This window comes from Aulonocara sp. 'chitande type north' Nkhata Bay, linkage group LG22, assembly GCF_057382095.1.
Source record: "Aulonocara sp. 'chitande type north' Nkhata Bay isolate Kocher_YH1m ecotype deep benthic linkage group LG22, A_spYH_male_GT1.1, whole genome shotgun sequence".
In the NCBI taxonomy this organism is placed as follows: domain Eukaryota; kingdom Metazoa; phylum Chordata; class Actinopteri; order Cichliformes; family Cichlidae; genus Aulonocara; species Aulonocara sp. 'chitande type north' Nkhata Bay.
Window position 1 is genome coordinate 7,114,732 of NC_141364.1, and position 15,930 is coordinate 7,130,661.

General features: G+C 36.5%; 2 protein-coding genes across 2 annotated transcripts in view; both read right to left on the reverse strand.

Moving 5' to 3' along the window:
• The window catches only part of LOC147303377 (class I histocompatibility antigen, F10 alpha chain), a 145,401-nt gene extending 140,343 nt beyond the window's left edge, over positions 1-5,058 (reverse strand). The window contains exon 1 of the mRNA XM_086280853.1: positions 4,936-5,058. Within this exon, the coding sequence (XP_086136979.1) occupies positions 4,936-5,014 (79 nt within the window). The 5' untranslated portion in view covers positions 5,015-5,058. The remainder of the gene's footprint in view (positions 1-4,935) is intronic.
• A 10,180-nt stretch (positions 5,059-15,238) lies between these two features.
• LOC147303385 (class I histocompatibility antigen, F10 alpha chain-like) overlaps positions 15,239-15,930 on the reverse strand; it is a 101,303-nt gene continuing 100,611 nt past the window's right edge. The window contains exon 8 of the mRNA XM_086280870.1: positions 15,239-15,888. The gene's annotated coding sequence lies outside the window, so the exon portion shown is untranslated. The remainder of the gene's footprint in view (positions 15,889-15,930) is intronic.

Consider the following 15,930-nt stretch of genomic DNA (forward strand, 5'->3'; position numbering starts at 1 on the left):
CTGTCGTCTCCTTTTCTTTCTGAAGTCTGAAGGTTGGAAAACGAGCAGCTGCACCACCACGACTCAGAGGTGAACTACACCGACTCAACCTGACAAAGATCATTTACTGATCAACAGTTAGCGTCCAGTTTGTTTCTGCTCTTATCGTAGCTGCAGAACAACGATGATGCTGGACTCAGTTATGCTGGACTCAAAGCCTTTGATACACGGAGCATCGTTTCATCTTTCAATCTTTAAACTAATTTAGTTTCAGTAATTATTTCTCTACATCAGTCAAAACTCTACACAAACAGTAACAGCTGTAATAAACTGATGGCTGCTACATCCACAGATTTAACCTGCACGGAGGAAGAAGACGAGGCGGCTCCGCCTCTCTGCACCTCTTCCTGTTAGTGTTTTATCAGACGAGTAAAATCAGGTGATGTAAAAGGATCTCCGTCACTGGCAGAGAGTTAATCGCAGCACAGCTGACGACACCGCTCTGATTTAGACAAATGAAGGTCAAGTCTGAGCTGCTGCAGTGAACAGTTTCTCCAAAGCTTCCAGATTTTACCTGAATATTAATAAACGTGAACTCATCACAGACGCTCCAAATCTGACCTTTGGAATATCTCCATGAAACAACAGCTTCCATATTTAAGGATATGAATCACTGAGGAACAAAAGAATGAATCTAAGTCTGATCCCTCCTACAAAAAGAGTTAAAAACAAATTCAGCTCTCTCACTGAGAGGAAGAGTTTTGACTAAAGCAGGAATCTCTGGTGTCCCTGAGGCAGCGCTGGCTCGACGCCTCCATAATAAACCATCAAAGACACTGACAGGCTGCTCTTCAGCTTCATGCTTATAAACAGTACATTTGCATAATGACTGAGTAACAATGGGCTGTGATCAGTTTCATGATCATAAATTTGTCATGATGATTGACCAATGACATCAGTACCATTCGGAGAGTTGGGGAACGGCCTCACAGCCCATTGTTAGTCAGTGGTGCTGGTGTCAGTAGATAAAATAGACAAACTTATGTGATCACAATGCTCAAAGTGAAATTCAGTCTCCTCTCCTTCTTTGACTGGAGTTTAAACCACCGGGAGGCCCTGAAAACGCTCTCAGCTGTCACAGAGCTCAGTGAACGGCCAAGAACGCGTTTTTTCCGTCATTCATAAACGTTGCGTAGCCTCAAGTGGAGTTCAATGCCCGAAGAAAATCAGTCGTTTTTATTCGCCGCTCGTAAGGACGTGTTCTGTCGGGGTTTTCGTTGAGTTTTACAGCGACCTGATTTAAAAACGCCACCTTAAATAATCAACCTTCAGCCAGTTTATGGGAAATTTAAGACATTTTAACGCTTTAATTTCCCCATTATATTTTCAGGCTGTTGTCTATTAGTAAAAAATTTAATAAATCTGGGACCAAAAATATTCAACATAAACTGAAAGTCAAACTTAATGTCATTTAAAAATTAGACAAAAATCAGTTTGAAATTTAAAAAAAATCTGATTTTCATGTCAGATCTCAGCTTGTATCATCTGTCTGTTAGTTTGTGTTTCTTATTTTTGGTCTAATTCTCACTAAACTCTTGTGCTATTAGACTCAAACTGAAAGTTAATATTTATTTATTTTCCACAGAGTAACTTTCATGTATTTATGATATATTTATGGAACCTCTGCTAATGAAAGATAATCTTGGGAACATTTCCTCATGAAAACAGGCTGAATGTTTGCTCCATTTTCACAATGTTTGATGCATTTAGTTAAATATATTTAGTTATTAATGAGGATGTTTGCTGGTTTACAAAATCATCTCAGAAAACAGTGAATTTCCTCATAAATAACTTAAATATACGTGACAGTGATCTTCAGCACATTAAAGTGTTACTCTCACATGAATGTTCATTAAGATGATTCATAAAGAGGGCATGTTCACTGAGCTGTCTCTACTTTCACTTTTTCCCATTTTTATACTAAATATAACATCAGTTTGTGTTTAATGGAATCTGAAAATATTATCTGAGGCAAATGTAAAAACTGTGACGTTGCAGCACATTTACCATCTACTCTGCATGATAAATTATGTGTCTGACATATTTCCTTTTTTATAATTTATTACAACGTGATTATTTGTAAGGACGATTAAACTGAGACACGGAGTGACTTCCTGTGAGCTTCAGGAACAGACAAACACACTAAGATGGATCCTGAGCAGCAAACTCAGATCCTGGTTTAAGTTTCCATCCTCTGAAACTCTGCAGCCTCCTATCGTTCTAACAGAATCGTCTAACTGTGAGAAACTACACACCAGACTGTCCTCAGATCTTTCTAGAAGCTTCCACTGAAGGAGAGTTTCAGTCCAGGATTGTTTTTATTAAAAGTTAAATATCAGTTCACAGTAATTGTAAAACAAATAAATCTCTGATTATTTAGATCCTGCAGGAGATTATTTTCTGATTAATCAGTTCATTGAGAAATTGCAGCAAAAACAACCGTCAACGTCTCAGAGACAAAAATCCTAAATATAAACAGAAAACTTCAAATAAAATTAATTTTTACTTTATTATTTTAATATTTTGATCAACTAATCAGTTAACTGACAGATTATATCAGTTCATACAAACATGATCATTAAAGCTGTTTGAATTAAATTAAAGCTTCACAGACTGTAGTTCTACATTTATTATGAATTATTATGTTAATAATTTTAATCTGTAATCTGAATGAAACATTTAATGTGTGCAAACCTGTTTACTACTGTAAACAAAACACACTGAAAACATTAACAGCAAATATCAGTAAAAATGAAACATGAACAAACCTCCAGTTTGGTTGAAGCGCTGCTTTACAGTCTCAATGTTGGCTTTGAAAGACTGCTGGGTGCCCACAGCAATCTGAGTCTGACTCTCCCAGTATTGCTGATCCATGTTCTTGGCAAACCAGTCCTGTTTGGGCTCAGCTTTCTCCGTGTCGCTGTCATAATAATCAATCTGAACATCATCAACCATCCCAACAGCCACAAACTCTGGGAAGTTTGGGACTTGAGAGGACGCAGTGAAGAAATACTTCAGCGAGTGGGTCACTGTAAGAAACAGTTAATGTTGTGAGATCTCAGGAACACAGATTTATAAATCTGGTTATTTTTTAAATAACACAATAAGAAAAACTACAGCACATTAAGGACATCCTGTAATAATCCTGCTGTCCCTTCAATAAACACAAAATAGATTTATGAATAGATATTCAGTGTTTGTCATTTTCTGATCCTCTTTTCTTCAAAACTGTAATTTTGTGTTTTGCAACAGATTCTAGTTTGAACCTGATTTACACAGAAAGCTTTAAAGTTTTAAAACTGGTGTTTTTATCCTTCAGCTTAGTTTAATTCAGTTTTCATGATTAATGGTTTGAACTCTTTATAACTTTAATTTGACTATATTTTTATTTTCAGTGTTAAAGAAAGTGCACATTATTTTTAATCTGTTTTTCTTTTGTTAGCCGCTGTATGAACCGTAAAGTTTCTTCTTTCCTTTTTCTGAATCAAGCAGCAGGACTTCTAAAGTGAGTTGTTTTCTTTTTTGTTTCCGTTTTTTATATTATAAATTATATGAATTTGATTTCATTGTTTTGATGTGACTGTCCAGACTTTTTTTTTCATAATTTTCTGGGTTTCCCATGCTTCTTCTTTGTTTATATTATTTTCACAGACTTTAGTCAATTAATGCACATTCAAAATTGTTACAGAAACTTTCCAATATGTTTGATCAACAATATTATTAATAAAAAACGAATGTTAAGTTAATATTATTGGGGGAATATTATCTTAAGCATTTTGAGTTTATATTTTATTCTGTAATCAGGTTTGCAGGAGAGTTCTCAGTTATCAAAAGTACATGGATTTGTTTGTTTATTACTGACCAACGCACACAGTAGTTTAAAACGCTTCTCATTAGCGCCCCCTGGTGGAGGAGCGAGTGTGTTGCAAAACCTTTCAGGGATTTCTCACCTGCAGCTTCTTATTGATCATTCAGCAGTGATAACAAAATTAGTTCATGATGGTATGTGTAGTGTACTCACACTTTACATACATAAACTATCTGATATTATGAAGTAATAATGATTTAATTTGCATCTCAATTCAGTTCAATTGAATTCTATTTTATTTTATTTATACACGTCACAACAAAAGTCACCTCATTGCGCTGTTAATTAAGCAATAACACCAGAAAAACAGTGAACTTCATATCCGGGTGTAACTACTCGTTAGTTACGACATGTGTGCGCATGTTTGTCAAACAGAAAGTATTCACAAACATAAAACTGGTGAATAATTCTGAAGACAATACAAAGCAGGAGTCTTTTAACTTTTAATAGACTGCATAAAATGACATGTGGCTCTTCATATACTGAACAAATAATTTTTAAATAATAATAAAATAAAAATAATATTTATAAAGATACTTAAATGAACTTTAGTTAACTTTAATAAGCAGCTGTTGTGTGAAAATGTTTTAAACCCTCATGAAAATTAAAATAGTACTTAGTTTTAAAAGTAAACGTTTTAATTACTGTCACCAGATTATCATCAGACCTCCTCACTGATGTTTTATTTGTTGGACTGTTTGGAGAGACAGCAGAGCCACAACGCTTAAAAATGCGTCACGAACGGTTTAATCATCAAATAGTTTGGGACATAAGTCGCCTTGTTTTAATCTCTGCCTTCATCTAAACTTTAATGTTTATTATTAGGTATTGAAGAGATAAACAGACGATTTAATTACCTGTATAATATAATCGATTGTTTCTAAACATTGACATTTTCTACTAGGATCCATTACAACTAAATGTTTAGCGTACAGGAACTTTCAGGGGAGCAAACAGTCCGTCCATTTGTCTTTCAAAACACATAAATCTGACATAGAAAAAGACAAAAATATAACAGTCAAACTGACCTGCCGCTGCCCCCTGTATTCCCAGGAGAAGAAAGAAGATGAAGGCTTTCATCTTCTTCTTCATTGTGACCATAAACATCCAAACCTTTAACAGACTTTCTGCGTTCGCTTGTCCAGAAAAAGCTAAAATGGAGAACCAGGAGAAACGTCACCATTAGCCAAAAGGGATTTACTCTGAGAGTAAACGTCACTGAAATCAACGAAACTGAAAGTAAAATATCTTCATATGAACCAGTTTATCACGAAGGGAAGTTTAGTTTCAACAAACAAGGTAAAGTACTGAGAACAGTAACTAACAGGTAACTGACAAGGTCACGACAGAAGTACAGCACAGGAATCCTGAGTTTGTCTGAGTGACTTTCCAAGAGAGTTTTCTCGAGAGAGATCTGTGGATCAGTTTGTGCTGGCACCCTGGACAGCTAGCAATCATTCCTTTTGTTTGTAACCCTGTTTTGCCTTCACCGTAAATAAACACAATGTCACTGAACCTTTGAGTCTCACACTCTTGAGTCCAATTCTTTCCAGTGTCCATGACAGTTTAATCGATTAACTGAGAAATTGTAGAAAAAACAGGAACCTGTAAATATTTGGAGTTTAGTTGGATGAAATACTTTCATCATGATTTAATCATCAAACCTGCTGTTGATTAATTTTCCTTTGACCATCTAATTGAGTATTTGGTTCAAGACTAAGCCACTGTGGTCAAGGCAAGTTAATACCATCTAAACAAGAGTTCGGACTGTGATCTAAATGACAAATTTTCAATGTACTGCAAAAACAAACAACAAAACATTGACAGCATGTGTCAGTAAAAACATCAACAAACCTCCAGTTTGGTTGAAGCGCTGCTTTAAATTATTAATGGAGGAAGAAACGCAGTGTTCCTCTCCCAGTGCTGTGTATCTGCTGCAACGTTCATCCACTGCTGTTTGGGTTCAGCTCTCCTGGTGCTGCTGTCATAACGAATCATCTGAACTTCATCAATCATCCCCGTGGACCCGGCTCTGGGGACTCGGGGTCCGTGAGCAGTGTGGGCTATTATTATTATTATTATTATTATTATTATTATTATTATTATTATTATTTGGTGTGTGTGTCGTCTGCACTGCTGCTGTTCTCTGTCCACATTTGTATGTAGGCAGGTGTGTGTGTGTGTGCATGTGATGTGTAGCTGTTTTCTGTGGCCAAGTCACAGCCACCTGGCCACACCCGAAGTCCTTGCCACACACCTGCTGCTGATCTGGGCTCGTCGGGGGAGCTGTTTAGGAGAGCGATGGAGCTTCCACCGACGCGGGATTATTGCGTTAGACTTCACGTCAGTCTTCTAGTTTAGTTTAAAAGTCAGTGAGTGTATGTCTGCTGGGATTAAGTGTTTTATATTGTTTTCCTCAGGAGGAGTGTGGGACGAGAGAGAGCAGTGAGCACGGGGAGTGCAGAGACACAGGAGCAGAGAGCACTAAACAGGGACTTTTTGGGAAGAAGACACGACACGGGAGTAAAGGGAGAGCACAGGGATTTATTGTCATTTTCGCACTGTAAATAAACAAACCACTTGCAGTGAAGAGTCCAGCGTTCTGGGTCCTCCTTTCCCCCACATCCCCACGGCTTTGCCTGGCAAACCGTGACAATCCCAAGTGTAGAAATACTTCATAGAGTGGGTCACTGTAAGAAATATTTAATGTAGTGAGAAACAGCTTTAAAAATCAGCACATTTTCAAAATAAAAGAACTATACCCACATAGCAAGCAGGTGTGCCCCGGATCTGGTGTGAAGCCGGCACTGCTGGCTGACTTCTGGCATGATAAGACGTATGTCATCCAGGTATGGGCCAAGCCTGGCATAGATGGCACTGTTTATGTGATGGCATGCCACATCTGGCCCGATTGTGGTTTGGTGTATGTGGCCCAGGCTCACAGAAAACAGGTCTGGCCCGGATCCGGCATCAAGCTGGCACTTCTGACTGACTGGTGTCATGGCAAAGTGTATGTCAACCAGATGTGGGTCAGGTCTGGCAATGATGGCATTATTTATGTTCCTATTTTCCTATTTTAGTTAGGAGACCCAAATGCCATGTTGCAATACTATACTGCTATGGTAGCCAACGTTTCAAATGCAGGTTTGACAGGTTTGTAGTGTACACTATACAAAACCTAGTGACGGTTTACTCATTTTTGCCAGTGGGTGGCTGTAACTCAGGAGGTAGAGCAGGTCACCTACTGCTCAGAAGGTTAGCGGTTTTATCCCTGGCTCCTCCAGTCTGCATGTCAAGAGTGTGAATGTAGTTAGGAAGCACTCAGTTTAGAGAAAGTGTGTGGTTGGGTGAATGTGAGATGTTGTATAGACCACTTTCAATAATCTGGGAACGTGAAAAGCGTTGTATAAGAATCTGTTCATTCACTGTCTGAACAGAGTTTTGTCATGTTACTTTTGCACTGTTATGCACATGTTTTTATTACATGGCTTAATTAAGGTACACATTAGGCTGACATCTGGGGCCAGAGTTGAAACTCTTCTGGGCCAGCAAAGGAGCACCAGTGTGTCTGCAACTGGCCTTGTGCTGGCCCATGTGTGGGCCGCCTCTGGCGAACCAGATCTGGGTCACCAAAGCGCCGCCATCCTTTGCGGTATGTGGGCCACGTGTAAGCACATTGTGTGGGACAGATCCGGGCCATACCAATTTTGCTATGTGGGTAGTGTCTCCTCTATAAATACAAAAATAGATTTATGAATCAATGTTTTATCTTTTCAGATCATCTTATATTAAAAACTTACATTTTGTAACTACAATATTGTTTTGTAAAAACTGTTGTTTGTAGGTCATTTTGATTTGGTTATACTTTCATGATGTATCAGTAATGATTTACAGTCCTTATTATGGCATTAACCCGACCATAGGCTGCCAGTAAATTATTATTATTTTTTTTTAAATATTGTGCAGATTACAACTGTTTCTTTCCCTTTTTGCTTATATAACACTTCTATACCTTACACCATAAAACATTATGAGCAGCTTAAATTTTTCTTCTTCTACAATTAGAAATTTAATTTCAACAAAAATCATTTGTAAACCAACACTCATTTAGGTTTTGATGTTTGTAGCTGTTTGTAGGCTTTCTGCAAACAGCTACAAACAAACATCAGGGACCCAAACCAGCCCTCTCACGGCCTGTTCTCACTCCAGCATCTGGAAAGAGGTGACAGAGCATCAGCTGCAGAACCAGCAGGATGCTTGAAGACTTTGCACTAACAATCCTTATTTTAGATTTGTTATTACTGTATTTTATTTCTTTTACTGATCATTGTAGCGTAGAGGCTGATGAGAAGCAACATTTTGTTGAAGCCTTTGTACTTCTGTAAAAAAACAACAACAACAACAACAAAAACAAACAAAGTGCGAAATAAAAAATAAACTTTGAATCTTGAATATGTGGAAGCCGAGAGTCTGTTTACAGTAACACCTGAGCCACCTGAGAGCAACACTATCTCTAAAGAACAGTTTCATTTTTATGAAGCTTACCTGCAGACACAGACGCTGTCCAGTAAAGAAGCAGCATCATAAACGTCCTCATTTTCAATTCAATACTCGCAGTATAAGAAGAAAAAATTAATACAACCGTTTATTGTTTTAATTTTGCCACAAAATGAAACTACAGCCTCTGAGTCCGCACGTGCTGTGACTCCTCTCTGACCAATAGGAATTCAAAGCTGGATGCGCCTCACCAGTAACCAGGCAAAATGGGAGAACCGAGGTTTATTTATTTACTAATTTATTTTGGAAAGTGAAACGCTTCAGGCAGAAACAAAGAGCTAGTAGCGCCTAATCTGTGATCAGAGACCTAAAGTGACGTAGTGATTAAAGACACATACCAATCATGTATATTTGTGTCACAGCTGTTATCACATATTTTCTGGAGTTATTTGTACTTAATCATATTCTTACTCATTTCATTTTAAAAGTAGTTTAAATTATGCTCATGTTTACACAACTATGCAATTAACCTTGAGTTCCCAGAGTAATCCAGATACAATTATTCATCCACCCACAAATTTAGCTTGCAACCTATTTCACCACATTTTGGACAAGAGATAAGGTACACTCTAACAGGTCTCGCCCAGAGAGAGAGAAAGAGCAACCATACACTCTCACATCCACACCTATGCTTCATTTAATCACCAGTTAACCTAAAATGCGCGTTTTTGGGATCAAGTCAAAGTGAAAGAAGTGTAAAAGAATTGTTGTTAAAGAAATGAAGCTAATAATGATTAACATGAGAAAAACTTTAGCAATGTAGAACTATGTATGAAAACACATAAACCACAATATTTAAGTATTATTGTCTGAATCCAAGGGTTACAGACATAATATTATGCATTTGGAATATAAAAACAAAGTTTTGGATTTTAAGACTTTTTACTAGTTCTGTTTCTCTTGTCCTCATCTGACATTTTTTGTTTGTTTTTTGAGTAGGATTTGCCACAATATCCAATATATTTATCTCTCTCTCGCTGTCTCATTAATAAGATTTGGATTCCTGAGATGTGGGTCAGCAGCAGAATTCAGTGGGTGGTGTTAATAGACCTGACTGTAACAAAGAAGGAAAAAAATGTCTGTTTGTAGACTCCGCCACACTCAAAATAAAACTGCCGCATGCGCAGTAGCTCCTCTCTGACCAATAGGAATTCAAAGCTGGCTGCATCTTAACAGTAACCAGGCAAAAAAAGGGAACCAAGGTTTTCTTTCGAAAGTGAAACTTATCATGACCTCAGAAACAAAGAGCCAGTGGTGTGTAGTCGTTGGGCTCTGTGTCTTTAACCACTACCTCACTGTAGGCCGTCTAATCAAAATCACGTGTATTTGTGTCACAGTTCTTATCACATATTTTCTGAAGTTATTTAATCACATTCTTACTAATGACATTTTAAAAGTAAATTAAATTATGCTCATGTTTACATTCATATACAAATAACTTCCCCAAGCAATCGAGATACAATTATTCATCCACCCACAAATTCAACTGGCAACCTATTCTACCTGATTTGGGACAAGAGGTCAAAGCTTCATGTCTTTCTCTTTCTGCAACGTGATAAAATAATGAAACGATCAACAATTAAAATCAGAAAAAAATTAGCGATGTTAAATTTTGGACGTATAAAAACAACATTTAAGTATTATTGTCTAAATCGAAGGGCTACAGACTGAATATTATGTATTTGCATTCAAAATAAAAATGTTGACTTTCTGTTATTTCTGTCCTCATCTGACGTCTTTCTCATGACTTGCTACCACCCACTCATATGAACTTACTTTAAGTTATAATCCCACTTTTCATGATTAAAGCACTTATTCTGCACATGTCTAAGCATCAAAGACTGTCATTAAGCTTTCTCCAGAATGTGCTGCCGGGTTTGGTTTGTCAGATGGCGCCATCTAGCAATGGGATTGTAGTACTGCTGAATATAAAAGTAAGCTTTGTCTTTAACTGTCTAAGTTTCAGTCAACTAAGTTGTGTTTTCTTACCCCTCCCAATCCAAATGCATAATGCTAGTACGGTGGCTGTTGTAGGACAAACAAGTTTTATTCAGTGAAGACTAAAATCATGAAACTGCCTCCATCTGGCAGCAGAGCTCTCTGCTGACAAACGGGCCATCTCTGACTGCGAATGTGCTACCTCTTGTTGTTAGAACTGAAGAAGAGGTGAAAACGACTAAAACTACTAAAAACTCACAAAGACTTAGAATCGGAGAAAAGGGAAAGCAGCAGTGAATAAAGAAATAGACAGCAATGTTTTTGGATATAGAAAATAAAACATGATATGCTGTGGAAATAGTGACTATTTATTAAACTTAAAAATAGGTGTAAAAGCTAGATTATTTAATCGGGACAGAGACCTTCTAGACAAAAGATGAATAAGAGTTTGTATAAATGGTACGCAATCTAATAACTGAGAATGGAACTCCTCAGGGAAGATTGTTTGAGCCATTAGTAATTTTAATTAAGATTAAATATATCTTTGAGCAAATTCCTAGGCATATAGGAAAGTCAGCTTTTGCAGATGATACAGTCATCTGTAAGAGAGGAGGAAGTGTGCAGACTGTTTAAAAGCAGCTGCAAGAAGCAGTTAAGCAGGTACAAATATGGGCTACTACATGAGGATTTCAGCTCTCCATAGAAAATAAAACTAAATAGTTTATTTAAACAGGAAACATATAAGCAAATATTGTTTTATCTATCTGTCATTTTAAATTTTTAGGCGTGCACTTTGATGTAAAGCTTACATGAACACAGCATGTTAACAGGACTGAGAAGAAAATGTAAAAAGAGTTACAAATATAATGCAGTGGTGGGGACACAAAAGGCAATTCTAAAAAGTATATATGCAAGTTTGGAATCATGGAGCTGTAGCATATGTGTCAGCATTGTGTTATTATCTGTTTGTATTGAGGCGCTTTGCAGCATTTAGCTGAACTGAGCAGAGTATAGACGTCTACACTTCAGTATTTTTTCTGTGAGCTGTCACTAGTGGCGCTAGTTAGATGATGTGCTGTGATCATGAGCCGTTTCTCTTTTCCTTTCCCATCATTCTGGTATAACCATTAGTTTATCTGTCCAATGATTTATTTATTTTATTTTCTACATTTCTGTGCACGCTGTTTTACATGTTTTCTGGGAAAGTCTTCCTTTTCTTGAGTAAAACTAGTGTTTTGTACCTTGTTGTAAATCCTCTGTATTTACATTAATTAATTACATTAATGGTTCTCTAGACTGCAGACCACGACAATGATCTACCTAACTCATCAAGTGTTATTGGCTTTGTTAGATGTTTTGAGGTTATTGCATTCATGCACTTTAGTTGTCTTCTGTGGTCTTTCAGGCCTTTTGATGTTGACGAGCTGGTCAGTGCATTCATTCTTTTTAATAACGCACCAGATTGTTGATTCTCCATGATGTTGTTTCTCTCCATAACTTGCACTAACATCACTTTGGGCTTTATATTAAAAAATTACAGCTATTGCACTCATACTTATATAAAAGCTAATCAAAATAATAATAGTTTGACTTTTCATTACACTGCAGACCAGCACCGACCAGGAACAAACCTGACAACAATCTGCTGGCAATGCTAAATTTGTATGATTGTACACAGACCAGTAAAATCTAAGAACAGCTTCAGCTGTTCTACAGGCAGTTATAGCATAAAGCTTGATTCATGCTTTCCTCATGGCATAGTCACATAAAGCTAACACTTCTTTTGAGAATATTTTCAAGCCAAACGCTGGACAGTCACATCAGCAGGTAAAGTTTTTCCTACTTACAAGAGGATCATTGCTGCTTGGATTATATCCTGTGTTGTTGCAGCATAACTACAGCTAACATGCAGTAGAACAGTAGGCCCATATATTTTAAATTCCCTCGTTCAAGACCATGATGACTTAAAATCACAGCTCTATGTAAAGATTTGACTTAATTTTGTGAAAAACAAATAACACAAAAACAGTAACCTACCATCTGTACATCAGCTCAATAATTTGCTGTAGGCAAAGGCCAAGACTTACTGTATGGCACCCAAAGCATTTTTCTTGCATCATATCTGTCAAAAATGTCCATCAGGATTATTTTTAAATGGATTGCTTTTTCTGGTAACTCACATTTACAATCACAGACAAAAGACAAACAAATTATTAAATTTGTGTGATTTTCCAGTTTGAAAGCACAGAGGTACAGGGCTCAGCACTGTTGACTGTGAGGTTCCATGTTCAAATCACCTGATTTAATTATATGGTTTTTCCCTCTTTCTACAGTCTAAAGAAGTTAGATTGTGGTTCGTAATTGGACATGATGTGGTTGTGAACATATAGGTGTCTGTGCTGCAACGTGTCTAGTTCCCATGGCTGCAAAACAAGCTTGCGTCATCATTCCTCCACCACCATGTTGACAATTGATATGCTGTGTTTATTTATTTGTTCCTCAACATGGTGCTGTGCATTAAGGCCAAACATTTCCACTTTGGTATTTTCTATTGAAACTTTAAAACTTAATCTGCACTGGAATTTAGAAAGGAGGAGGAGACTTTCACCTGACAACTAACCAAACATACCATATTTGTTCAGTCTTTCTCTAATTGTACTCATAAACCTTAACATGTACAGTAACATGCTAAATGATACCTGTAGATTTGTATAGCTCTTTATTTTATTTACTCTTTATCATGTAGTTTCTCTGAGCACTGCATGGTCTCACCCTGGGGTGAATTTGCAGGGTGAACTGTCCTTGTAAATAATGTAAAGAACAATAGCTACTCTATTATACAATACAAAATTATACAAGAGACAGATACACAGTTCAAAGTTAGGAGGAAATTTCAATATTGTGTTAAATTCTTGAATCGCCCCTTATTCTTATTTCTTTATATTTTCCTTTCAAAGAGCCAGACTTTGTTTTAATTTTTAACTAGTCTTTATCAATAACTCTCCAGGCTTTTAGAAAGTCTTTCAAAGTGTTTCTTCTTATTCCCAAAGAGCTATGAGCTGAAAACTTACATAGAAAACTGTCTCTAGTTTATGGTCTATAGTCTCTGTGTAATATCTTCACAGAGAACAGAAAAATCAGCTTTAAACATCCTTCAAGAAGTCTGAAGAACTCTTCCTGAAGACCTCATAAAGGAAATGACAAGAAAGCTGCCCAGGAGTCTTTGTTAAAGACGATCATACCGAATGTTCACTTTCAAGCTTGTTAGAATTATACAGACTCTCTTTTTGCCTCATATACTGAATTTATACTTTTGTTTGTATGTTTGTTCATTTTTCCATAAATCATTGCACCTATTCCTAATAAAGTATTTTAAAAAATGACACATAGCTCATGACTTTTTCAGAGTTCTTTATATTTTGAGATGAAATGTGAGATTCATCATATCTGGTGTGATTTCTGTCAAATTGCTCATATTTTTAAGGACAAAGCCACGAAAGGTGTTTTAAATAAACAGAAAATGAACAAACATATTATAACTACTTGTAAAGTGGATGAAGCATTCAACACAACAGAGAGTGAAAAAGGGCAGATCTGCAAAATGAATGTACATCAGCATCTGATCTAACCTATTTTTAGCAGATAACTCCTCACATATTCCAAATACTTTAGCCACTCATGGGTGAAGCAGCTGCTCCAACAAAGCTTTGTTACTGTCACTCTTCAGAGCACATGGAAATTAGTTTTGCTTGTAGGACGAAGGAGCATTTAGCTCAAAATATAAATAACTTCGCAGCACTTATTGTCCTCTCATGTTTTGAATGTGCAAAGTCTGTTTCTGAATGAATTATATATGTGATATATATGTAAAGCATAAATACACATAAATGTAAACTTCACAGGACTAAATCTGAATCATTAAATTGTTATCAGTTTGCTTTTTGTTTACAATCATATTTATTCATACTGTGGATCTACTGGCTTGAAGGGTTCAGTGTAGATTTTCTGCTAAACTATCAGCAACTAAAATAATCTGAGACATGTGGCTGAGAGCATCTCAAGCCTTACACTGTTAAAACACCAAACAGTGGCTATAGATGTAACACCATTTGGTTTTAAGAAGCCTTGATTATTAATGTTCGGCAAACATTATTTCAAAATCTCTGCACTAACAGTTCTTTTAAACTCCGTCAAGCTGGCTGGCGGTCATGTGTCAGTTCAAACAAAATGGCACGAGACTGGAATAAAATTTTGCCATCAACTGGTAGTCTTTATTAAATAAAGTATGAGTTTACGTGTCAACACACGCCAAAGAACCCAAGCCCTCTAAAAGCAGCTGGCTTCCTTTTATACTCTGATTCAGGCGACCATTCTGGAATAGCACAAGTCTATAAAGTGTGAAGGTTGATTCTGTTCATCTGGACGTAGTTTTCAGTGGGAGAAACATTTCGTCACTCATCCAGGTGACTTCTTCAGTCTCAGCTGACTGCAGGTTTCCCATAAACAGTACATTTGCACAATAGCTGAAACCAGCCCACTGAAGGAACAATGGGCTATGAGGTCAGTTACTTCATCATATGCAAATTGTCAAGTCTAGTGTTGGTAAACCAAATGAAAAAAATAAACATCCACAAAAGCAAACATCGAACCACAATACAACACACACACAATACTTTTGTCACAAGGACACTTAATGGACTGGAGCTGGCATCATTACACCTAAGCTTACTGAGCTACTATCACAAGTTAAATTGTAGCTAACCCATTAATATTTGGGCTGGATTCATGAAACTTTAGCCAAGTGTACATTTTATTTTTTTTAAAAAGTCACAGAAATTTGGATTATTTGGGACTTTATTGAAAAGCAAAAGTACAAAAAGGAGAGAAAGAGCAATGCAGTTTTAGTGATATATAAACAGAAACAAACCCACCAATGTGTTAAAAACATAACCCACACAAACCTCCAGAATCTCAACTTGAACTAAACTCTAAAATCAAAAACACTCAAAACTTGTCTTAAATCAAACAACAGAGAATAAACATAATCTTTATTAATTAAGAAATAAATCAGATATAAAGTAAAATCTTTTAAGGTCTCCTGGAATTCAACACAAGTTTGTCTTTTAAATCAAATTTTAAGTAAACGTACAAGATTTAGAAATATATTATTATGATTCCTTTATCACTGAGAGTGAGGGAATCTCAGCATTCATGAGTGATTCAATAATTTACAAGAAAACCAGAAACACTAAACTAATATATGTTTGAGTGAAGATGAACATACAAAGGTTTAATTATGACTGTATTGAGACTGCTGTGATGCTTCCATTGTTTCATATTGTTTTTATTGTGTTTTACGTCTCTCCAGGTGGTCACATCTTTGTTAGATCTTCAGAATAATTTAATGCCACCATTATGATGTATATGTTAAACATTTGCCAACTCATTTTCAAACTCCTTTCCATTAAATCTTGACTAATAAGCATCTGCAACTATATTTTAGACTTTAGATCTTTTTAACAGATCTA